This window comes from Pieris brassicae, chromosome 1 (assembly GCF_905147105.1).
Source record: "Pieris brassicae chromosome 1, ilPieBrab1.1, whole genome shotgun sequence".
NCBI lineage: Eukaryota > Metazoa > Arthropoda > Insecta > Lepidoptera > Pieridae > Pieris > Pieris brassicae.
In genome coordinates, this window is record NC_059665.1 from 14877680 (window position 1) to 14902627 (window position 24948).

The following is a 24948-nucleotide window of genomic DNA, read 5'->3' on the forward strand; positions in this document are numbered from 1 at the left end:
CGTACCTGACCGTTTTCTAGGCAAAATCAAAGGGATGGAAGATTTTAATGAGACGCGCATTGAGTTTTTGTTTTGCATCCTTTTAAGAACTGCTATATACAATTTTAACGATTTTACGCTCGTTTTTAACAAATAAGAATCGGGAACAATGCGTATTTTGTTATTTACAATAATGATACAAGATGAAGTTCCAGAAGCTATTAAAATGTGGGTCATGATTTTGAATACGTCGTTAAAATTGAAGTGAAAAACACATCCCTAAGACAGCAATCAGAGGTTCAAAGGTGACACGTAGTATGTTATAATTGAGACGCCTCATTCCAATTAAAACTGAATATTTAGACTCTAAAGAGCTTCAAGTAATTAGAGGGAAGGATTCCTTTGCCGTTGATAAAACGCATTAAATTTAAACGGATAACTTTATATGTCAAATGTTATACATGCAATGTTAGTGGGTTAACAAGCAAAACAAAAATATATTTTACAGCCGCCCCAAGATTCTTAAAAGGTATTTTAACGAGAAATTAAATTTCATACAAAATCTTTCTCTCAAAGGATAATTCTTATATAACATGGATGTATTTCCGATGTAGTTTTGTATATCTAAATATTAAGGGAAATAATAATATTTTATACTTCTTTGTATCTTTCTACATACTTAAGTAAAATTTTCGGCTGTTAACTAAATATTAATATATCACTAACAGTTATGTTAGGAACGTATTAATTGTCATGTCTCTTGCTAATTTAAAAATTAGTAATACTTACATGACGAGGTGGTGGGGATAGCTTGTGGGACTATTGTCTTGCACCGGAAATGGTGGAAAATCATCTTCACTCTCGTAGTTATTACGAGCCATACTTTCGTATTCTACAAAAAATATTAATTAAGTACATCAAAGGAATTAACTGGGATATATAACATGACAATAATTTAAAAGAACTGGCTACCTCCCCATCAAATGTATTCAAATGAGACGGCAAACCCCATTTTTCAAAATATTTAGTAATAAAAATAACATAAATACAAACAAAATACTTTAAATAAAAAACGATATTACTTATATCTTTTTTCTCACATTTCAGCCAGTCAATACAAAAAATATTCTAGCCACAAACGTACCTCGTATAACTCTTCTGACTCTTCTCGTAGCTTCCTCCGAATAGTCCGCTAGAAGATCCTCTACTGTCTTCCCTCGGCCGTCTAAAGCTCTGAGATCAGCACCCTTGGCTAACAATATTCTTACTACAGATGCCTTGCCGAAACAGGCCGCGTCATGGAGCGGTGTACCAGAGTTTGTGCGTATGTTTGGGTCTATACCCGCTGCCAGCAAGACTTGGACTACCTCCCTGGAGAAAAATGATAGGTTACAGCTTAATGTTGCTACCTTTAGTAAGTTAAGTCCCATAATGGGCAGGAATCTCCGTGAATAATCAGTTTTGCCTTATGTCCTGTCAGGAATATAGCCAGAATATAGCATGTCGTCAATTTTTTGATCTAAGGAAATAAATCAAGAGTTAGCGCGACTCCAGTATGTCAAAGCTTACCCTTTCATGCAAAATACTTTTTTTTTATAGAACAGGGGGCAAACGGGCAGGAGTGTTATCTGATTTTAAGTGATACCGCCGCCCATGGACACTCTGCCAGAGGGCTAACGAGTGCGTTGCTGGCTTTTAAAAAAATAGCACGCTATTTTCTTGAAGGACCTTAAGTCGAGTTTTCTTCACCGTTCTTTTTAATGTACACGTATTAACATTGAAAACCGCTCGCTTAAACAGATAGGCGTAAATATAAAAATATTATAAGACTAGTGGCTTGACCATCACCTCATTCCTAATGAACCTGGATAAGGAATAAATGCATCAACATCTTCGCACATCCAGTCATGTTATTACTTAGGGCTTGTGTAGCATTCTAATAATGAAAGTGAATTTGATCTGTCCAGCAGCTTTCAGTTTAATATAACCTAATATTCATGGTTCAAAAAGCATTACAACACTTTATACAGATTATTGTATCTCGTGCAATTAACTGAGATCTTTGAAGATATATTTTAATAGACTAATAAACGTACAATGATAACAAATGAGTGCATGGCAGTATCAAAATCGACTACAAACTTTAATTACCAGAATTTAATAAATTAACCAACAAAACACACAAAAACTTTGAATAAACAATTCCAACATTGACAATTGACATATCGATGACAATGCATATTTATGAACTCAGGTAACGAATCCGACTGTCATTGTAAATGTTAAAACACCTGCTGGAATACAGTTCTGTATCATGATCTGATATAGAGATACATATGATGAAGATCATTATCGTTAATAAATGCGTTTATGTACATATTTTATAAAAATACTGACACGAAAATCATCAAATAGAAAGTTAATCAATAGCTCATTTATTCCGCTTAATCAAAATAAACCTAGTTAATAAGTAATTTCTCATCAAAGTTTTACTCAACATTTCATTATTCCCAGCGGAAAACAGATTTTAAAGCTATCCAAAAAATTTCTTCCGATTGTTTTAAATCTAGTGATAATAGTTTTATATTATAATTACTCTTTTGAATATACATTTCATCTCTTTCTGTCCAATTGCATTTACGCTAGGATAAAAAGAGTTACGTACTTTGGGTAAGACTGTGCAAATCAATATATTTGTTGTAAATAAGGGATAAGCCTATATTTATTTTACTATATTAAATGCAAGTAGTGTACGATACAAATAAAAAAATATAATATTTTCTAATAACGAAAATGTATAGAACAAACTTTTTATATGACAAACGCCGAGGAGGCTCAACTAATGTTAAGTGATAATGTGGCACACTTAATGCCATAGGGCTCGCGAGTGCATTACCGGCCTTTAAAGCATTGGTACACTCTTAAATGTGGTATATTTAAACATGTTATATTCGCATATTATATGAATCAACCTACCAAAATATGTGTTTTTTACAATAATTGTTTCTACTTTTTTTTATAATACTTAATAATGCCATTGTGTTCAGGGACTTTTTTCTAACTATCGTGTTTTTACTAAAAACATTTTACATTAATTACTCATTCGTGTTACGCGTCTCGTTAGATACGCGGCTTGTTTGCCTCCTCTAGATTACCAATATATGTCTATATACCTATATTTTGTTTCAAATGATAAAATATGAACACGAACAAAGGAATCAGCACTTTAATATTCTATAAGAAGCGTTATTAAAAACTATTAAATGACAACTAAATTTTTTCTTTATCAAATAAAGTTAGATATAAATTACTCAATAAAGCAAATCTAGTTTAAATACAGATTCAAAATCTTGAAAATGAAATTTACTATGATTGAAAGTCAACTTATATAGTTCAAAATCTACATTTTCTGTCTGGATATTTATGCTGTATATTGTGGGTACAGACAATATATATATCACTAAATAAAAACTAGATATATGTACTGTATATTATAGGTAATTATGTGCTAGGCCGATGTAATCTCTTAGGCGTTTACTACGTCCCTTTATTGGTCGACAATGTGGAAAATTGACAGCCAACGATGTACGAAATGGCCAATATTGCTGGTGTATGATCTAATACCTTAAAATTTTAGTATTTAAAAATAACCTTTAGAATTATTATAATTTCGTGTATATTAAGCTTTATAGGTGATGCGGGTCTTACCTTACCTTTTAAGCATATTTTATTATAAAATACCAACCTTGTTCGTAAGCTCTCACGTTATTAAATATTATTTTAAAACAATAGACAATAGGATTTTAAAAACCATTTCAGATTATTTATTAGTAGTGACGTAGTGACTATAGAAACAAACAAATAAAAAGGCTATATTAAATGGTGTTGAGTATTGGCCATAAATTCAAATTAAACATTCATAATTTCCAGAACACGCCGAAACGCTTATAAACGCCTAATTGTTTGTGTGTTTTTCTTTGCGCATATATAATATTTAGATAAAATATTCTCCGGCGAAATTAAACTGCAAGATGGTATTAGAAATAGCTAGGTTGACACGATATTTACAAGCATGCTACGTCATCGTCAATTCAACTAATCCGTGACTGTCACGTGACAGACGTATATAACATAAATTTGATTCTTTGATAAATTAATAAATATTTTAAAGTTATTTTGACCCATAACACATTCGAAACTCATGTACAGATAGCTCACAATAGCTTAATTTATCATACCTTAACTTGCGGTTTAAGTTTAAACACTTTGGACAAAGAAGCATAACATCATAGAGCATCATATAACAAATATATTTTCTATCATTTCTATCTTTTTTTTTGGACAAAGAATTAGTCTAGCTTTTCAAAGGGGAAACGATGCTTATCTTTGGAACCTTGCCTAAAGGAACTCCTGTTAATAATACAATTTAGTTATTATATTATATTTTTAAGGCTTTTAGGTTTAGATTCAAATAATGTTATGTTTACAATGCTTAATTAATGTAACACTTGATATAAAATTTCTCCTACATTCAATGACAAAACAAATGCAACAAAAGTCTATTTACACGAAAGGGAGACGGACACGTCATTTCCTTATGTTATGGACAACGATGCCGCATCCAAATTTCATCTATCGTTCGAAGCAAATTCGTAGAGAAACCGATTGGAGCGCGATAACGAACGAATGAATATGAATATACGACAGTGTGTACCCGACTTTACATTAGCATGCATTAATATTCAACTGTAAATAGTCGCTCAAATTTACAGCCACAATAGTGTCGTTTACGAAAACTGTATTCATTGTAATCTTTAGTTAAATTATACTGAATCATATTTTATCTATATATTATCAAGAGAAACTCATCGTGATTGAGAATAATAATAATAATAATCAATGGCGCTACAACCATTTTAGGTCTGGGCCTCAGATTTCTGTATCTGTTTCATGATCGTTTGTGAATTGAATAGGCAAGTAGGTGATCAGCCTTTTGTGCCTGACACACACCGTCGTCTTTTTGGGTCTAAGGCAAGCCGGTTTCCTTCAACGTTCGAGCTAATGTTAAATGCGCACATAGTAAGAAAATCCATTGGTGCACAGCCGGGGATCGAACCTACGACCTCAGGGATGAAACTCGCACGCTGAAGCCACTAGGCCAACACTGCTCTAATCTAATCTGCGTGATTGAGAATACCGATGGCAAAAGATCGTGTGGAGGTTCGTCATCGAGATGGATTGATCAAGTTAAAGATTCGTCCCTCATAAAATCTAGTGTAAAGAAAGCACAAGACCAACATTGGTGGTGCAAAATCACGCCAGATCTCAGATCTCGCCGAATGAGCTGACCACGATACTCGGACATGAGTTATCGCCCCACAGAGAGAGACGCTTTACCTTAGTTTAATTTTTAATGTATATTATTGCTTAATAATAACACTCTTAGAGTACATAAAACATCAAAAACACTGAGGGGTTTAACTTTAGTGCCTGGCTACACCTTGAAAACTAAATTCCAAACAAACTAAAGATTAAAAAAATACAATCAATAAAAAAAATATATTTCCTAGATGTTTGAATTATAAACCTTTTTATATATATGTTGAGTAGGTATGATTGTTGTCTGTTATATATAATACATGTTAGCTGTAGGATTACGAAACAATAATAAGTATTCTGCAAAAAAACTAAAACATTACAACAGAGAGAAAAATATTTTTTTATACCTTATAGATAATTTAACATCTTAAATGTATCGGGCCAAACAATCATATCCCAGGTTGGCTAAAGATATATTTTAAGTGTACCATTTTCGGGTGATATGTTATAGTTACTTTAAGAATTTAACACAATAAAAAAAATATGTGATAGTAATGTAGCATTATACAAGATGGACCAATGATGTCTGATTAGTGGTAGTTAGTACGTGAAAGAGTACTTCTCTAAAAATTGTGTTGGCCTAGCATTTTGAGCGTGCGTCTCTCATGCCTAAGTGCGTTCCAAGAACGGCTGTGCACCAATATACACATGGCACTGTGAAGGCAAACATCGTGAGGAAACCGGCATATCTTAAAGCCAGAAATCGACATTTGTCAAACACTGAAGGCTGCTTGTCTATTGAAAATTCACAAATAAACGAAATCTAAGACCTAGGTACCATAGGTCTTAACATAAAGTAAATAAACTTGCTACAACCAAACGGTTATCGTAACCTGGATTAAGTACGTGAATATTATTTTTTACAAAAGACTTACTTGTGTCCATTCTTGCTAGCTCTGTGCAAGGGTGTGGAAGAAAAGGACCTGACCTTCCAATTCGGGTACTTGTAAGGTTGAACCAGCATGGGCTGGACTCGCAACAGGTGCTGGACGGTTTCCAACCTGTTACACAATCCACAACGTTTAACATTTATTTTTGGCCTGTAATTATTTTCAGTACTCTAGGTCTTGCGCAGTAAAGGACGATAATGAAAAACGCGTTATTAACCAGCAACCATTATTTTTTTATGATTTCCAAAATGTTAAAAACCTATAATGATTATTTGGTTGGAATAATTTCATCAAAAACATAATTTGTAAAAAATACCAAGTCTCGCAGTTTTTCTACCGTAAAGTTGTGAGGTCCACATACCAAGTATATTAATTTATTCAGCCCCTACTTACGACCTTGTCTTAAGTTATTACGTAATTAGCTGACCTAACAACATTAAACTGACCATATCAATATTAAAAATCTCTGTTAAATAAATACATTTGACTTGGGGTAACCTTCTTATTTTACCCAAAACGAAGATAGAGAGGATACACTTGGCTGACTGGCTATCTTTTACAACTATCCAACACTAAAAATTATTTTTAAGTTCTAGTTTTATTAAAAAAAAGTGAATTAAAACATTTAGAAAAAGGTACCTTTAGTATAAATAACAATTAAAACTTACGGCAGCCAATAGAAGATTTCTACATGTTATACAGTGATTTTATCACGCGACGCGAACATAACGAAACATGAAAACATACTGACGCAATAAACATTAAAGATAAAACATATACCTATGTTTGCATAATTTAAAATTAGATGCTGTTGCCAACGATAAGCATGACTGACATCGTCCTATTCATGCTTTTAGAAGTGTAAACTACGTTTTTATTATTTATTATTAGTGTTGAGTGGGTTGAGTGTGCGACTGTGATGGTTGAGGCTCGAACCCTGGCTTAGAATAAACTTTTCTATGTGGTGAAGGATAACATCGTGAGAAAATCAACTCTGAAACAGAGTGTCTTATTAGAAAATTATTACAAGTCTGTCAAAACATTTTTTTTAATTTTACTATATTATAAATTCTTATGTTATATTTGTATGTTTAAAATTATAGTATCTTTTTCAAACAAAGTAATTCAAGCGACGCGCCATAAGTTATACAAACAAGCTATATCAAAGCCAAGAATCTCATTACTCTACGCTAAAACTTATAACCGCATCTCAAACTTATTTCTAAGGTAAAATATCTGATAGTTAAAACAATGTAAGCTCCAATGAATATGAATATCTTATTTAGAGGAGTTTTAGATGAAATTTGTATTTAATAATCACGATCCAATCAAACCAAATTTTTGACCAAAACGTCGAAACTAAATCTTGTTTCAAGAGTACCTGTCATTGAAGAATAGGAAAGATTAGACAGTCAGTTCAGATACAAATTATGAAAGGCCCATGTTCCTGCATTAAACAAACTAATGTTACATACATTCGCCTGCGTAGCCTAGTTTTTCCTTATAATAATAATATTATAATAATAAGACTTTATTCCACATCTATGACATACATTTGATTAAAACAATAGTTTTTCCTTAATGAATGCAAATAAAATTATTGAAAGTGCTTGCAAATAGTATTTGATAACTTTATTACTAAAAATTATGACTAGTGAACGTTGTACTATATAAATTTTATTTCTTTGTTAGGTTAAACTACTGGTTCAAAGTGTTAAATAGTCGAGTAACCGCAGCGCAGCTGGTTAAACTGGTTAACGCGTACATTGACTTATAATCTAAAAACAAATATATATACTGCAAAATATAATCTAACTAAAACTGCCAAAAACGTGTTTTGCCCAAACTCAGGGGATAAAATTATGCCGTACCGTCCATACTGCGCCGCCAGGTCCAAGGCACTCTCTTGCTTGATATTCCGAATGTTGACGTCAGCTCCGTGAGCTATGAGCTGAGCCACCACGTTCACGAAACCGAATTGAGCTGCCATCAACAGCGCCGTCTCTTGGTCCAAAGTCTAGGGCAGAAAACGTACCTTAAGAAATAATCCTTCGATATACGACGAATTTAAAAGCTATGCAGAAAGTCACTATTTATTATGTATTATTGATTTCCATATGAGCCTTAAAGTTTTGACTACACAGTTGAGAACTTCAGTAGAGCATCAAATCAATACTATTCTGACGCTTGCCATAATCAAAATATCATTACTTCAGGTAAATATAAGGAGTGTGAAGATATATGTAAAAAAAAATGTGTATTAACAGTGGTTAAGGGGCCAAATACTTTCTTGAATGGCATAGACAAATTGTCACTTGAGTTTTGATAATAAAATAGAAAGCAACGAAATGTCAATGATCCAAATCATTTGCCTACATGTTTGATCAACTGGCTGAATCTTTCAGGTCGCTAGTTAAACGGCGCTGTTCAGTTAAAAGGCTAGGCTGTTAATTGAAAGGCTTATCAAACTAGTTGTCTGCGACATAGAAATTCTGAACATTGATAGTTTCAACTTGTAGAAGATCAACAAGTACGTAAAAAGATAACTAAAAAATCATTACATACAATTCGGTACTTTGTAAAATCTCGTACTACTAAGTAGAGACTCCAACGAATCATGAACCAAATATACTCACTACATGGTTGACATTGACAGGTGGATTGTTGTGGTTGAGGAGCATGGCTACAATATCGACGTCTCCCTTCCACGCCGCCAAATGAAGAGGCGTAGCACCCTTCTTGTCCACGACGCATGGTGACGCATCCACTGATAGTAGTAAACGTACTATCTCTCTGAACAAATATCGTATGTAAATAATTGCTGATATGAAATACGAACATGAAATGCTGTCAGATCAATTTTTGAATAAAACATTTTTATATAATCTATAGTTTATGTATAGGCAACAATTTTTTGCCAATTTGCACACAAAAACATTTTTCGTCCACAGACAATAATGTTTATGGTTCATGCTATAACAAAATCTATTGCATTGGTAAAAACTTTCAGAAATATATGTATGCTTAAATTGATAATCAATAGATGTAAGTTGAATAAACGATAAACAATAATTTTCAGCAAATCAGCGCCCGGAACCATGACGCCATCAAGCTTACTGATTGGACTATACATTTGTTATGCTATTCGATAATCTCTTATTATCAATTATAAATAATTGTAACAGCATGCAAACATTTATATCATAGGGTCTTATCATTTATAAAATTGTATAGCACTATAATTTAAATATGACAACTTTAGCATCGTATTAATAGTGTCTTAATTAAATGTTAAGCCATAAATGTTATTAAAAATTCCATAGTTACTCACTTGTGGCCACGTAAACAAGCATGATGGAGTGGAGTATAACCATTATCGTCTTGAACATTTACACCGGCGCCTCGCCTTAAACTGTAAACAAAAAAAATATCAAAAGAAATTCGCAGTCGGTAGGATTCGAACCTACGCTCCCAGAGGGAATCTGATTTCTAGTCAGACGCCTTAACCGCTCGGCCACGACTGCTGTTGCAAATTACAAGTAAATAAGAGAACGCTTTCAAATGGACCGATTAAACAAGTTTAAAACGTAAACCAGGTCACGACTGATTAACAAAATTAGCTAAAGATTTATTTATAATTCATTTCTTTCGTCCGATATTTCTTGTATTATAGAATACACATTCACACTACTTGTTGCCAAAAAGAAAGTGTTGATTCTGAATTCAAAATTTTGCATTCGTGGTTTAAAACACCTGCCTTCTTGCTTCAGTACGCAAAGTTCATTTAAATTTAACGGTTACTTTTGTCACTATTTAATCAAGCGCACTTTTTTAAGCAAATAATTGTTTCTTTTTGACTTGGTATTAAAATGAATTATGTAGATGTATGAAGCTTCTATGAGGCTGCTTTATGTGACCTCAAGTTACTTGAATATACACAAAATAATTCGTCGAATTGTAAACGTCTTTTTTATAGATAAAGATGAATTTTACATATACAGTTTCTAAGTGTTTATCCCAGAGCCAGCGAAGGCATAGAGTATTAGACGTTAGATTTAATTGAAAATTCTATCGTTCAATCGGCACATTTTCTTATTTCATATTTTCATAGTAACGATTAGTAGCAATTACGATTACTTTGGTAATAGAACCCGGGCGAGTTGATAGTTTAAGTGACACACATTGAAGTACCGTTACGACACACATACAGCTAAATACAGAGAACTCACAGCCGGCCTTGACACCACGAACAATTCATTACGGCAGGTCATAGACCCAAGTCCTGATTTAGACAATGGTCAACCCGCATTCGTTTTTTTCTTAACCGTTAGGTTTTAGAAATAAAAACACTTGAATATTTTGATAAAGATTGCTTAAGGCCAGTGATGCGGAAATTTAGGAATCCCCTCTCCGAGGATACTCAAAAAAATTGCACCTACAGTGGTCTTGGGTTTCCTTCCAATGATAACGATATTGTTTGATATAATAAAGAAACTCCAGGATGTTAATAACAGTTCTTAAAAGTGTAAGAGGATAATGCGAGAAAAAACATTATTTCTACGAGTCTAATATGTTGAAGTTTGAATATGTAAATAATGGCAGCCAACACTTGTCACATGTTAAGAAAAAGTTTTAGTTTAGAATATTAGAATACCTGTTTAAATTTGTTTTCTGTTATTTGTTAGGACTTATCTATTAAACGCGGACGACGTAACATCTCAGTGATATGTAAATCAAAATTATTGTAATGTAATGTGTAATGTTATTAATAAATATATACTAAACATAAAGAGAGTGTTTTTAAAATAGCCCCTTGCTTTCAGAGCTCAGTCCCCGCAAAATTTGAAACCTCAAACAAAATATCCTTGAAGACAACAAAATTAACTTTAAAATTAAATTAATCACCACGATTAGCAACATTGTTTTATTACTATTATTTTTGTAAATAATGGCGTCTTTACCTTGTGATAAGATATATTTTACAATGCATGCTTTTACGATCGTGGTACTGCGCCGAAATATGAAGCATTATTTGAAAAATTATTGTGCTCTTATTCTTTAAAAATTATTCATGTTTTCAATGCTCGTAAATTTTAAGTTACTAAACGCGTCTTTAAGCCAGTAATTGATACTCATTAGAATAATTTTGCCTATTGAATCAATTATGAATCACTGCAGGAAGCCTCCCAGACAAAGACAAGTGTATCATTGCATGGGTAATATTTTAATATGTAAAATATAAACAAAAATCAAGGTGACTAAATGTAGAGCGAATTTATGATTACTAAGATTTATTAAGCAATAGTAGGAACTGACAATATTTGCATGAAACCTTTGTATTGACAGCTTGCGACCAAATATTTGTACAATTCCAATCATAAAAATTCTCAATTCAATTGTAAACTATATATATACGACTCTACCATTCTAATATATCATCACAAATAACCCATTAATTAACTCACCTATCAAAATCGAAAAATTTCGAGCGTAACTTCTTCTTAGCTTTCACACATTTCCTATACAAATGGCACTTCGCGTCGCACACATTAGCACATATATCTAGCGAGCCAAAACACTGCACTTTTTTGTCATCCATCTCTTGAGTCACCTCCGAATGTATGTATCCATATTTTAATACTGACTCATAGGAATTCACTGGCCCAAAACAGGTTAGACCAGGGAGGGACAAGGCGTTTGAGTAAATTAATATCGTATAGATAACTCCGATAAGATAAATATGTAGTCCAAGGAATTACCATATTGCGAATGTATTATCTAAATATAATTGCCAAAACAAAAATAGATAATTGACAATTTCTTAATTTCTCAATTAATATTTCATTATGGAATACTTAGTGTTAATCTATTGGGTTCTATTAAATAATACATATACAATAACAAAAAAAAACACATAACTATATCTAAATTTATGTATACCACATGAATATTACATAAATTCTACTACTTTCGTCCGAAAGAAAACTAAAATACGCTTTGATATGAATTCCGGTTTCTACATATTAAATGATTATTTATAAATTTACAAAGAATTACCGAAGAACAATGTTTACAAACTATGTCACAAAACAGCTTTAGAAGTAGGCCTAGACATAGCTAGTATCTATAGGCAGCAGGAGGTCAAGCCAGTTCCCCACAGGCATTAGTCATAAGGTAGGCGAAAGGTATTTTCCTTATGACTTACAATATCATATGCAAATTCGATGGTTTTTCCGAAGAGATATTACAGTGACGGTTTCGCAATACAAACATACACATAAAGACAGAGACTCAGTGTCAAGACAGCGCGAGCTGGGACTCGTATTATTCAGGACATAAATAATATAGTCTCCGATTATGTCTTTTATGTATGTTATCTGCGAGACCTTAAAAACAGGCAACAGTCTTATCAAAGCATGTAAAACCCTAAGGCATGTCCTAAAATCTAAAGGTACTATATGAAAACTTGTCATAGATACTAATTGCTTAGTGCATGTAAAGATTAAAGATATATCGGTCTCTTTCTCCATTCAACGTAACAATAGAGAAAGACGAATATCTCTACGACCAATAGCTCTTAGTAAATTAATAATGTTTTTGTGTGTTTTATAAAGAGATCATATAATATATAAAAACATGCTAGGCCTGCGTTGTGCTGTGGGTAATTCAGATTTGCATCTGCGCTTGGGCATTAATTTGACCGGTTTCAAGGCTAGCAACTGGACTGGAACGGCGAAACAAAATAAAGTGCAGATTAATGTAGGAAATTTTGCTTTTTTTAACTGGTTTTGGTTTTTAGCAATTGTATGAAGATATCATGTATTAATGAATGCTTTAGGGCACACAAAAACTTTTCAATTAGTTTTAGTATTAGTAAAGAGAATTATTGAAGAGAAATTAGCAAGCTATCACGTTAGATCATAAAGATAATTACTTACTATCATACTTATAAGCTTCTTCAGCCAGTATCATCTATTATTATTTAAAAACTGGATAGAAAGTTACAAAGGTTTTGTAACATACAAAAGTACAATGTGTTAATTTCACTTTAATATTTAATACATAATATTTTAATAGAGATAAAAAAAGACAAATACTTGTTGTTAATATAGATACTATTTTATTAAGTTTTTAAGTAGGAAGTGGTTGCGAAAGAAAGCAGTATAAAAACTAATTCCTTCAACATTGGTAAAACGATTTATCAGTCTAAAATATCTAAGACTAAACAACTAAAACTAGTCGAGAGATTAGAAGATAGATAGAAAATTCGTTTAAACCTATAAAACCTACCTGAACCTTCTCCGCAATATCCGAAACATATCCTTTCTACTAAAAAACGGTATCCAAAACTTCATTTTAACACTTCACTGAGAGCAGTTAGAGGCCGTTAAAAATCGATTACAAGCCATTTCTTATCTAAACGCTCTATAATAATATTGATTTTAAATATTTAAAGAGCACCATATCGTGGAGACCGCCGTAAGTGACTAACCATCACACCGTAGCATGAATCATCGCCCGGGCAACAGGTTGCTTCAGTTAGACCTTTTTATTGCGGTAGTTTTGCGGTGTAACTGTTGTTTTTGAGCTCGGGCTCTAATTATTTAAGTTGGCTGTTTGCTTAACTCTTAGCATAAACCCATTTCTTATAATAATTCATGTAATCATAGAAATTCTAGCAAGAATCAATATGGGATCAATATGATTTTTTTCTAAGCGTTGCATGTATTTTGAGAAAACCCGGAAAAATTTCATTACACGATTCGAATAATACATTACCCTCTAAGTAGGTTCATATAGTTATAAAAGGCTGCGCGAAGTCGGTAAATCGCTAATGTTCAATAAAATTGTTGCAAAATGTCATAGAAAACCTGTTTCATCGTTTAACTTAATGGTTTTCTCTTATCGCTATTGCGAAAACCAAGTACATTTACAATAATCTCAAAGTACATAATCATTTTTTCTAAGTTTTTTATGCAAATGTATCAATTACGTTAATCTTAGCGTACAAACATTCTAGGAAGCGATAATTACAGTATCATATAAACTGGAATATTTTTAATGATAACTTGGGCTTTTAACATCAAAAGAGCTTAATTGTAAGTCCTGAAGTCCATACATTTAAACAGTTTTAATAGATATGAAATTGAATAGAATGACGAAATATTAATTAATACATGCGTTACTAGGAAGTTTAAACTATCAATTTACGTATGTAATTTAATTAGACAATCGAACAATACGTGTTGAGCGGAAGCATTTGTTTTAATATCCACGTGATAACTTGTCACGTTGATCAGATTTATTTCTCGGTATATATAGTACTTACTAGACGTTCTCCTTGGCGTTAACTCACTAAGGTCACATAGTTACATACATAATAGAATTTTCACATAATTAATTTCAAGTAATATCTGTGTTATAATTTAAGACAGTAGCTGATGAAACAAGTAACAGCTTCTGTAGTAAAATGAAGTTTGAAAGTTAGTTACGGAAACATTAATGCACCTACTCGAGTGAAATCTATAGTTTATTAATTTCAATATGCAGATATTACCGTCAGGCAAACTATTATAAAGGTACAAAAGTAAATCAATATAATACAACCGTTTCTCATTGTCTCAACTACATTTTATCTATTTTCCTGGGATTAGATAACTGCTACAGATAAGATAACTACCATTTTATAATTAATAGGAAGGAAGCCTATTTTGAAAATTTTCAGAAATACAACCTTGCTAATTTTTTAAATGTAAATATCAGTGTGCTGAGTGTTCGCAAGCTTTTATAAATAAATAAAAATTTACATTCTTAAATGTTTGTACTGATATAGACATGTTCTTATATTATTAAACAGATACAACACAATACCGGAACATTGAATATGTAAAAAAATATCACTTGCAAGTGTGTAAAAACTTTTCACAAAGCTTGTTAGACCCACATGAGCAGAAACCTCAACAATCATGCCATCAGAGATAAATCATAAATATATAATCCCACATAGAAATCTGATATAAAGATGTTAAAATAACACTGCTTTTGCAGTTGAGGTTCTCATTTCATCAGGCGACAAGCTGGGAAGAGATTAGCTTATAGGAAATTTGCATGTGATTGCACTCAGTATTAATATTTAATAAGTAAGAAAATAGATAAGATAAAAACAAATGTATTTTTCTACATTGAATAATGGGACAAGGGATTATTATCATACTTAGTGTCTAGAAAATTCATACAAATGCATTTAAATTATTCAGTGGGTTATAGCAAATGTTTCAGCATTTATTTTACAAATAATTTTCATGTAGGCCTTACTGAATCTGCCTTAATGAATTCATATAAACCTATTGTCGTATTCTCAGAAATATTATTTAAACAACATTCAATAAATATCTGAAGGAGAATAAAGCTAAGCTATGTATATACCAATAATATTAACCTATAATCTTAATCAAATTATCCAAATATAAAATTATGGTAATAAATTCACAGGGGCCATAAAATTCATAAAACCCTCTTGCATACATAAATACAATATGTAGGTGAATGGGATGTGATGGGTAAGTTCAATGTACCACCTTAACAGTCTGGCACAGAGCCAAACACTTAAACAGTATTAGCTACTTACTTCCTTAAATAGATAATGTTTTACCACCTTACTAAATTTTATTGATCACTCTTCCATTGTATTTTTTATTAGTGCTTAATTAAAGATTTCATTGTCTATGAAAAATACATCAATTAGTAACAATGACATTATATAAGTCTTCAATAGTGGGAAAAATGTCCAAGTAAAGTTGCTATCAAGCAGTATTTGTACCTTCTAAGAAGACCAAAAGCCAAATAGATTTTTAAAAGTTTTACAACATGACTTTAAAAATTATGTAGTAGTTCTATCATTTAAGCTCCTAACATGATGTTTGCTATCAAGCCTATAGATAAAAAAAAGGTAATAGAAAATAAAAAATGTTTATTTTATTTACATATTTTGTATAAAACAATGTAGCTAACATTGTATTCATGTATGTTAGTAATGTAGTAGTATCCTCTATAATTCAATTTTAATCATCAGGAAAAAAAAAATTATATACTAACTTTTTAATGTAAAATAAAATACAACAGTTTATCACTACCTATATCTAATGATCTAACCCACCTTCAACTACTAAGTACCTTCACTATAAGTACAAATATTTTATTTTTAGAATAATGCATCTGAATTCATTCAGTGGCTTAATACTTTCTATGATACTACAATTCCAAGGCAAAATAAATCAAGAAATTCAGTGACCAGCCTTGTGTCAGTTTTCCTAATTGGTAATAGGTTTATATTAAAGAGAATATCTTAGAAAACATATAAAATACTGCACCATGGCCCCTATTATACGAAATTCCATTCTTTTTCACATGCACAAGATTAATTAATTCTATTCTTGGAAGAACAGAGTCGTAAACATTGAAAAACCCTCACGTACATTACAATGTTTTGGTTTTGACCAGATTTTCGCGGAACTAAGACTTAAGAATAAACTTATTTTGAACAAATAGCAATGTGGAACAATTAGTTTTCAGACTTATGGATTTTAATTAATACGTGACCTATATATATAGCGAAACATGAATTTACCTTGTAAAAGGACCACTCCTTTTAGTTATTTGTGCTAATATTTTCTCAACACTCCGCTCATCACCTTTGCGCGCCGCATCTAACAAATCCTGGCCTCTTCCCATGGCCCATTTATTTCTTAAACCAGAGTACGATCACAATGTATAACCATTTCAATTTTTACACTAGAATTCACTACACACTACAACAAGTACAACTTCATTGATCGAGCCGCCATGTTTAAATTAGACGTGAGTGCGCTCTACCGGCCACGGTGGGAATCGATATTGCTATTGAATGACCGACAAAATACAGAATGAGTGGACATGACATTTCATAAAAATGAATTTAATCATAAAAGGATTAAGAATCTTTACTATATTATTATTATGTATATCTTAAAATACTTAAAATGTATTAACATATTTTCAACAAAGCCGTTACTTTAAAAAGAAAGTTTAAGTATTGCATTTAATTAATTTAAAGTACTGGACGTAATTTTAAAAATCTTCCATTTAAAATCCAGCTACCTAAAATAACCTTATGGTTACCTTTGTATATAATAGGTTTGCACACATTTCCATTAATATGTAGGATAAAATTGTTTGAAATATTTAATGTAAAATAAAATAATAACATCAAGTAATTATTTGGTCTTTTTGGTGTAATTAGACTTTACTCGACTTATTGACTCATCCGATTTTATTCACAAAACTTCAATATTCTTACAATGTATAAATTCAGAAGGAACCTGAATGTTATATTATTTAACCCTGCCGAACTGTGAATGAGGTGTTTCGTTCTATTTTACATAGGTAAATAGAATTTATTTCACCTTAGGTCTTCACAGTTCACAGCTCTTTTGACAATTGACAATGAGGATTGACTCACATGTGACAGTTTACATTACAATAACACAAGAAAAAAGTTAGACACGCAATGTTTTCACTAAATGAAGTCGGTTAAAAATGATTAAATGTTGTGATTTATAAGAAGTTCAGTGATCCTAAATATCGATTAAACTTTCTAATTATGCGATCGCTTTTGTAATTCAATTCAATAATCGCTACGTCGGCTGTTCTATAATGTCAACATCAACAGCTGATTGCCGACAAATTTAATTAGAGTACATAATTAATAGTTTTACTCTGGCTCCTAATAGATTTTGTGCTACTGAGTAAAATGTCTTCAAGAAGTGTGGTGAAGTGTGGTATTTGTCTACTTACGTTAATGTTAATAAAGAATGGATGTGCTCAAAGTAAGTAAATAAAGATAAAAGCCAATTCAAAACAAACTGCACTGCAAAGCACCACCCCCTAAGTACATACTTTAAAATAATCAATTAATTATTCTACAACCTTTGCACTACTCCTCAAAACTTATTAGTAAACACTTCACACTTCTTCACTTTTTTTTAAATATTTTTAGTTTGTAATAGAATTAAATAATATATCTGTTATAATATATAAAACACAATTATTTATTGAGGTTTTCAAATAAAGTAAAATTATGATATACATAAACACATAATGAATTTTATGTGATGCTGTGCCTGTTTGTTGCGTATTGTCATACTAAAAATATATCTCTAATCTCCAGCTTGCAATAACTTTCACTTTCATCTAGGTTAATATTTTTTTCTTGCAGATTTAACACTCATATTAAACAACACACTATCATGGGGAAATAAAGAGTTATATGGTGGTTTTATAACTATAAAAGCAAATTCCACTCTGCAAGTTGACTGTATCAATGAAGACAAAAATGTATCTTATATTATATTTCAAGTCCATAGTCATTTGTATAATATAACATTGTATAATACTACAAATGTTCGTGGATCATCTGTATATGGTACCAATTTAGGATTATATAGTAATGTTTTACCTACTATTGATACATTTTTTATAATAAACCAAAATTTGGTTAGTCTGTTGCTTTATGTATCTGTTCATGGATATAGTCTTGATGGTATGTATTCAAAATAAATTTACTGCCTACTTTTTATACCTTGCAAATAGAATTGTTAATTTTGAATCAAGTAGTCTGAGGTTCCGAATATGTTCTGACTTTTAAAGTAAAACAAAGCTTACGAAAATGTACATGTGATATTTTATCATTATGCTTAGTGTAACCAGCTGATATCACAATTTGTTTAGTATTTATTATTGGACTTATCTAGTAGTGTCACATATTATCTGTGACTCATTTATATTGCTGTTTAGTAAACCATATCAAAAGAATTTCATTTAATTATACTCAATATGTAAGATTAAGAAACATTAAATTCTAAATAAAACTGTGCAATAAACAATGCCTCTTAAGTATTGTCACTTCATATCAAAGGGAAAAAAACCATGGAAGAGTAAGCTATCACATTTTCTCTATTACATTAGGTCCTTACATATGAAATTGGCATTTTGTATGGGAGGAACCAAAAAATATTATACATAGATTTTAATAGAATATATTTAATTAATTAATGTATCTAGCATTGTATTGATCCCTTTACTAATATAAACATTTGGACTTAAAATCCTTGGAGACTGTTTCGAGTTGAATTTTTTACCTTGCAAAAAAGATTCAAATCTTGAAAAAAAATTGAGCAAGATACGGAGTATGGTGGATGTTTTAGAGTTTAGACATTCCAATTGAATCTCCTCTAATATGGTCTGTTGTGCAGTGTGTGGTTGAGCGTTGTCGTGAAGCAGCAGTGGCCTAGAGCGATAGGACCAGTCTTGGTTGTCTGCCGTAATCGTCTAGACAGAGTTAAGAAATATAGTGAACGACCCGGCACTAGTCCACCAAACGCTCACAAGTAACTTTTTTGGAGTAAATTTTCGATTGGGTCACGATTTTGCTGGTTTTGGTTCAGGCATAGCGATGAGCGCTTTCGATTATGATTAATGTTACGCAGCGGTCAAAGCGCGTTTGTCGATATGCTTCACTAAATCCGTGAAGAACCTACCTTTTTCACCAATTTGCTGCAATCAACTAACTCACGTAGTTTGCGATGGATCCGCTTCCATAATAGCCTTCAATTCTTCGTTATCAACTTTGGTCTACGGCAGTCCATCTATCTGGCTTGCTCTGAGGTCGAAATTTCCAGAACAAAAAAAGGTTGAAACCAAAAACGCATTGTTTTCTTTTGCGTCACCGCCGCCGTACGCATTAATCTTTCAATTCGTTTCTGCAACACTGGTGCTACGATAGAAATCGTACCTACTCGTAAATAACGCGATATTTCATGTTTTCCATTTTATAAATAGTGACGCTAAGAAAACAAATGAAAACGGGAAAATTTAATTAATCAAGGTTTGAAAAACAAATGCACGAGTTGAGAGAAATTGACTTTGAGGTCGAAGTGGCCAGTAGGTACGACAAAATACTAACTTCATATGTAAGCCTAATATTTGTGAATTCTAGCCTATTTTGTGTTTCTAGACTAAGAAAATTTCTAAAATATTAGGGAATTTAATGAATTTCTAATATTCATTAAATTCCCTAACAATATTCACTTTCAGACCCAATCCCTGGTGGATGCAACATGGAGTTTCCCGTGCCCATATCCCCTTATCTACAAACTAAATATAATAATGAATATATTCTGGTTGATGCACCACCACCTAAAGATCAATTAGATGATAAATGCAACACTATTGGTAATGTAGTGTTGCTATTTTATAAAATGTACTTGCCTGAACGAAACTTCGAGGCCGATGTTTATTTTGAAGGTATTCAGAAAATGTTGACGGTTGACAATATTGAAGAAAATGGGGAGTTTGTAAGTGTGAATTTGTTGAATTAATAAATTATTAATAGAATCTGAATTAAACAAAAATTAGTTTGACAACAAGTGTATTTTCGTTTTGTTTCAATCATCAATGCTACGACAATGTCTCATAATTATGAGTTTTGGTTGTATTCCGTTATTTGCGGCCCACATTATTTTGTCTTATTTATAACCACTCACTTTATCAACACTTTCTTTATCAATAAAATATTCCTTCTCTATCCAAGACATACTTACTAAATTTGGTTTGTTAATTACGTTTTTTGCTTATTATAATACTATAGATCCCAGATAATGGTCTCCACAATCGACGCATGCTCAGTGCGTACCAAGGCGTAGGATCTATCTACGTAGCTGTAGCAATTAGTGTGGAGAACGCAAGCGCGTATTCAGTCTACGTACCAACGTATACGTACGCATGCGCGCCTTTAGTCGAAGGAGACTGTGATATTTTTGGTACGTTTATTATTTATATAGCAGGAGCAGTGTTGGCCTAGTGGCGACAGCGTGCGACTCTCATTTCAAAGGTCGTAGGTTCGATTCCCAGCTGTGCACCAATGGATTTTCTTCTATGTGAGCATTTAACATTAGCTCAAACGGTGAATGAAAACATCGTGAGGAAAGCGGCTTGCCTTAGACCCAAAAAAGTCGACGGCGTGTGTCAGGCACAGAAGGCTGATCACTTACTTGCCTATTCGATTCACAAATGTTTATGAAAATGATACAGAAATCTGAGGCCCAGACCTAAAAAGGTTGTAGCACCATTGATTTATTTATTTTATTATTATTTATATGTGATTGTTTCAAACTTCGGCAAATGCGTAATTCTTTTGTGTTTTTGTTTCAGATGACGCACTATCACAATTATTACTAGCGTCCATATTGTTTATTGGTTTGTTTGTATGTTTCTATGGACACAGGTTCTTTAAGACTGAGATGTTTTTGATAGGATTGATAAGTGGCGGCATTGTTACCTATATACTTATTTCTTTGATGGCTGATTTGGATAGACCTGGTAATTTATGTTTTTCCTTCCACATTAATGTTGACCACCCTGTTCTATATATTTTTTTAATTGCGTAAATACGTAAGAATTTTAAAAAAATATGTTTTTTGGAATCCGTGTTTTTTTTGTTTATTACAGCACTTCTTGGTGCGTCTATACTTTCTGGAATATGTTTTGGGGCAATATGGTTACTGTTCTGGTGGTTTTACGGTATACCTTTTCTCGCTGTGTTTCTAGCGACACTAGATGTGGGATTTCTATTCTCAGCTATAATTTACTACGGGCTACCAGGTATTGTTTACATAGTAATAAGCGTTTTGTATCGAATTATTGTTTTTTTTTTTATATGCAGAGAGCGAATTCTGCACTACCTCCAACTATATATGGTTTTTTCATTGAATATATAAATTACTATTATGACCCTACCCTAAGTTAATAATTGATTTGAGTATAATTTAGATATTTTTCATATTTAGGCGGGTTGACAGCTCTACAATCCGATGTGAACTTTTGGACTTTATTCATATGTATAATGCTAACAACCTCCTTGCTTCTGGTGTCTATGACGTTCCTGTCAAATATACTGTGTTGCGCGATACTCGGCGCGTACGCAGCAGTGTACTCTATGGACTATTATTTGGGCTCTAGTATGAAGTATATTATCATAAATACTATGAGACGAGCAACCATACCGAAGTTTAATAAAGCTGTCTTAGAACCACCGTTCGAATGGGAAGGTAATTTTTTATATGTATTGTTCATGTTTTATTGATATAAATTGTTTTTAAAGGGTTTCTATCACAAAGAAAATGTCACTTAAAAAACTACACATTTAAACTAAACAATATACTCAACCTCAAAATAACTTTATTCATATAGGTTAACAGGTATACTTATGAAAGTAATAAAGGATGTTAAATTGATTCTAAATTAACATTTACTACCAGTTCGCAAGTCAAGGGCGTAGAGCGGGCAAGACTAACTGATACTATACATACGGAGTTATACTAAATATAAGTCAAAATTGTCGTTTCCTTTTAAAAACTTTATTAACGAAAAGAAATAATTTCAGATTCTCTCATGTGTCTCTTGTGGGTTGGTTTAGCGATGTCTGGATTCCTCTTCCAACACTTTCATAACTACGGTCGACCCCCATTTCCCCCACCACCTAGGAGTGTTCGACCTGGAGTCCCGAGGTCCTTGTATGGGGCAACACCTCACCACCTTGGCCGGTACGTGTAAAATACAGATCTGTGGCAGTAGTTCAAGCCTGTCTTTTTTATGTAATAGGAGGCAAACGGGCAAGAGGCTCACCTGATGTTAAGCGATACCCCTCATGGACACTCACATAGCCAGAAGGCTCGCAAGTGCGTTGCCAGCCTTTCTAAAATCGGTACGCTCTTTTCTTGAAGGACCCTAAGTCGAATTGGTTCGGAAATACTTCAGTGGGCAGCTGGTTCCACATGGTGGTGGTGCGTGGCAGAAACTGCCTTACAAACTGTTCAGTTGTGGAGCGACGGACGTCGAGGTGTTACGGATGGTACTTTGTATTTTGCCTTGACGTCCGATAATGAAACTCAGCTGCGGGGATTAGACCGAACAACTCTTCTGAACACACCCCATGGTAAATGCGGTAGAAGATGCACAGAGACCCAATATCTCTACGCAACGCCAAGGGATCAAGCCGCACTGAAATTGATTGGTCGTCGACGATTCGAATCTTAATAGGTGACCATTCAAATATAATATCGGATACGTCAGGTCAAACTAATGGACGATCTCTGGTCCTTCAAAAAATTGTTTTTATTTGAACTTTAAAATTTCTAACATTGTTATTAAACTCTTATTATATTTTAAATCAGTTTCAACTGTAAAACAGTTTTATTTGTTATAAAAAAGTACATACATGTACTCTCGATTTTAAAATACATCAAATTTCATTGCAGTTTAGAGAGATAAGTATCCCCCGATTGTAAATGATTTGAAGTGACAGCCCTGTACATACATTAATTTTACTTTTTCAGTTATCCTCGTGTGGTCTCAAGAAATCAACGCAGCACTGTTACCAGTGAAAGATCTCCACTGTTGGCTTAAGTGTCGACATTCAAGTTCCTTATATATATTCCAATAATATTTAAAATCTTTACGGATTAAAGTATAACCAATACGTCCTAGATTTCTATGTCAAAATTCATGTATTTCTCTATGTTAAATTAGTAAACATTTTCGCGCCATTTTTACATTCCCTAATCAAAGCGATCTCACAAATTCACCAAAGTCTTGAAAAATACCCAGAATCAAACATCACTCGTCATATAGCTGACTCTTTCATTTAATATACTCCAATGAGAGATAGCAACGTTTGTTTCCGATATTTGATGCGTACGCGCATTTAATATTAATATAGGTTTTGTGTATGGTATATATAACCTGTGGTAATTTACACGGTAAAAGTTAAAAATATTTATATCATTAAGTTGATTTATGTGTAAGTTTGAGAATTTTATTAGTTCCCTATACTAAGTATCACTGTATCGTTTGGAATAACCATGCTCAATATTATAATAATCATTATATTAAATTTCTACAGTGCCTCCAGTGGTAAAATTGCTAAAGAAATTGCCCATTTAACATTTTATCGTAACTATGGCAACGTATACTATTTTAGACTTATATGAGTGGGTAATTAAATATCACAAAACGTAATATTGTATCTTTAAAACCGTTAAATAAAATGTATTCGTTATTTAAATAAAGGAATTCACAATAGCTCTCTACATGACACGAAGTGGTATTTTTATTAACTCAAACCGCACATGTTATGGAACAAAAGATGCGTTCGAAATTCAATTCCCCTCATGAGGGGCATAGATAATCTAAACCAATTATAAGCGTTGATAATCTGTGCAATTGTTTATTTCAATACTGACATGTGTTTGATTGTCCCGCAAATTTTTTGTTTTATCTAGTTTTAGTCCAACGTATTGTTTTTTGAATAAAGCACGTATTTTAAATGATCTTTTACTAATATATATAATCTTCTAACAAAAATATACTTTTCAAAACGATATGATTTCGGTAAATTGTTCTCGATAGTTTTAGAAGCTAAAATTCGTTAATATTTTATGGCATAATATCAAAAACGATAAAAACCATCAGGATGGTTCTAATAATAATTGAATTGTACAACATTGGGTGCATTAAGTAGTTAACCATTAAGAAAAAGCCATACGCGCGAATAACTTGAGATCAGTCTAATGCCGACAATACAAAACATTTAATCCCATCCCATTGT

General features: G+C 32.4%; 2 protein-coding genes and 1 non-coding gene across 8 annotated transcripts in view; 1 reads left to right on the forward strand and 2 right to left on the reverse strand.

Annotated features, from left to right (window-relative positions):
• The window catches only part of LOC123716222 (ankyrin repeat and sterile alpha motif domain-containing protein 1B-like), a 93437-nt gene extending 76318 nt beyond the window's left edge, over window positions 1–17119 (reverse strand). For 3 of the 6 annotated variants that reach the window (XM_045671891.1, XM_045671867.1, XM_045671859.1), the window contains exons 1-7: window positions 11714–11929; window positions 9580–9660; window positions 8885–9041; window positions 8120–8265; window positions 6234–6359; window positions 1124–1350; window positions 769–871 (exon numbers count right to left, since the gene is read on the reverse strand). In XM_045671891.1, the coding sequence (XP_045527847.1) occupies window positions 769–871; window positions 1124–1350; window positions 6234–6359; window positions 8120–8265; window positions 8885–9041; window positions 9580–9660; window positions 11714–11847 (974 nt within the window). In that variant the 5' untranslated portion in view covers window positions 11848–11929. Of the gene's footprint in view, window positions 1–768; window positions 872–1123; window positions 1351–6233; window positions 6360–6916; window positions 6984–8119; window positions 8266–8884; window positions 9042–9579; window positions 9661–11713; window positions 11930–13538; window positions 13716–16875 lie in introns of those variants that run through there. The other 3 variants (XM_045671876.1, XM_045671885.1, XM_045671899.1) reach the window with 3 other exon arrangements.
• Window positions 9691–9772, reverse strand: Trnas-aga. Its single transcript has one exon. It is a non-coding gene; the product is annotated as a tRNA-Ser (tRNA).
• A 652-nt stretch (window positions 17120–17771) lies between the features above and the next one.
• Window positions 17772–24667, forward strand: LOC123710301 (transmembrane 7 superfamily member 3-like). The gene is made up of 9 exons (XM_045662114.1): window positions 17772–18112; window positions 18502–18825; window positions 20379–20638; window positions 20932–21103; window positions 21495–21662; window positions 21792–21944; window positions 22130–22390; window positions 22726–22885; window positions 23678–24667. The coding sequence occupies exons 1-9, from the start codon at window positions 18037–18039 to the stop codon at window positions 23745–23747; spliced, it is 1644 nt and encodes a 547-aa protein (XP_045518070.1). The 5' UTR covers window positions 17772–18036; the 3' UTR covers window positions 23748–24667.
• Window positions 24668–24948: the final 281 nt, after the last annotated feature.

Bases quoted from the DNA above. Each gene is read 5' to 3' on its own strand.
- LOC123710301 (XM_045662114.1), top strand. From the start codon at position 18,037: ATGTCTTCAAGAAGTGTGGTGAAGTGTGGTATTTGTCTACTTACGTTA. The intron at 21,663-21,791 runs GTAATTTATGTT...TGTTTATTACAG, and splicing joins GGCTGATTTGGATAGACCTG to CACTTCTTGGTGCGTCTATA. The intron at 22,886-23,677 runs GTACGTGTAAAA...TTACTTTTTCAG, and splicing joins ACACCTCACCACCTTGGCCG to TTATCCTCGTGTGGTCTCAA.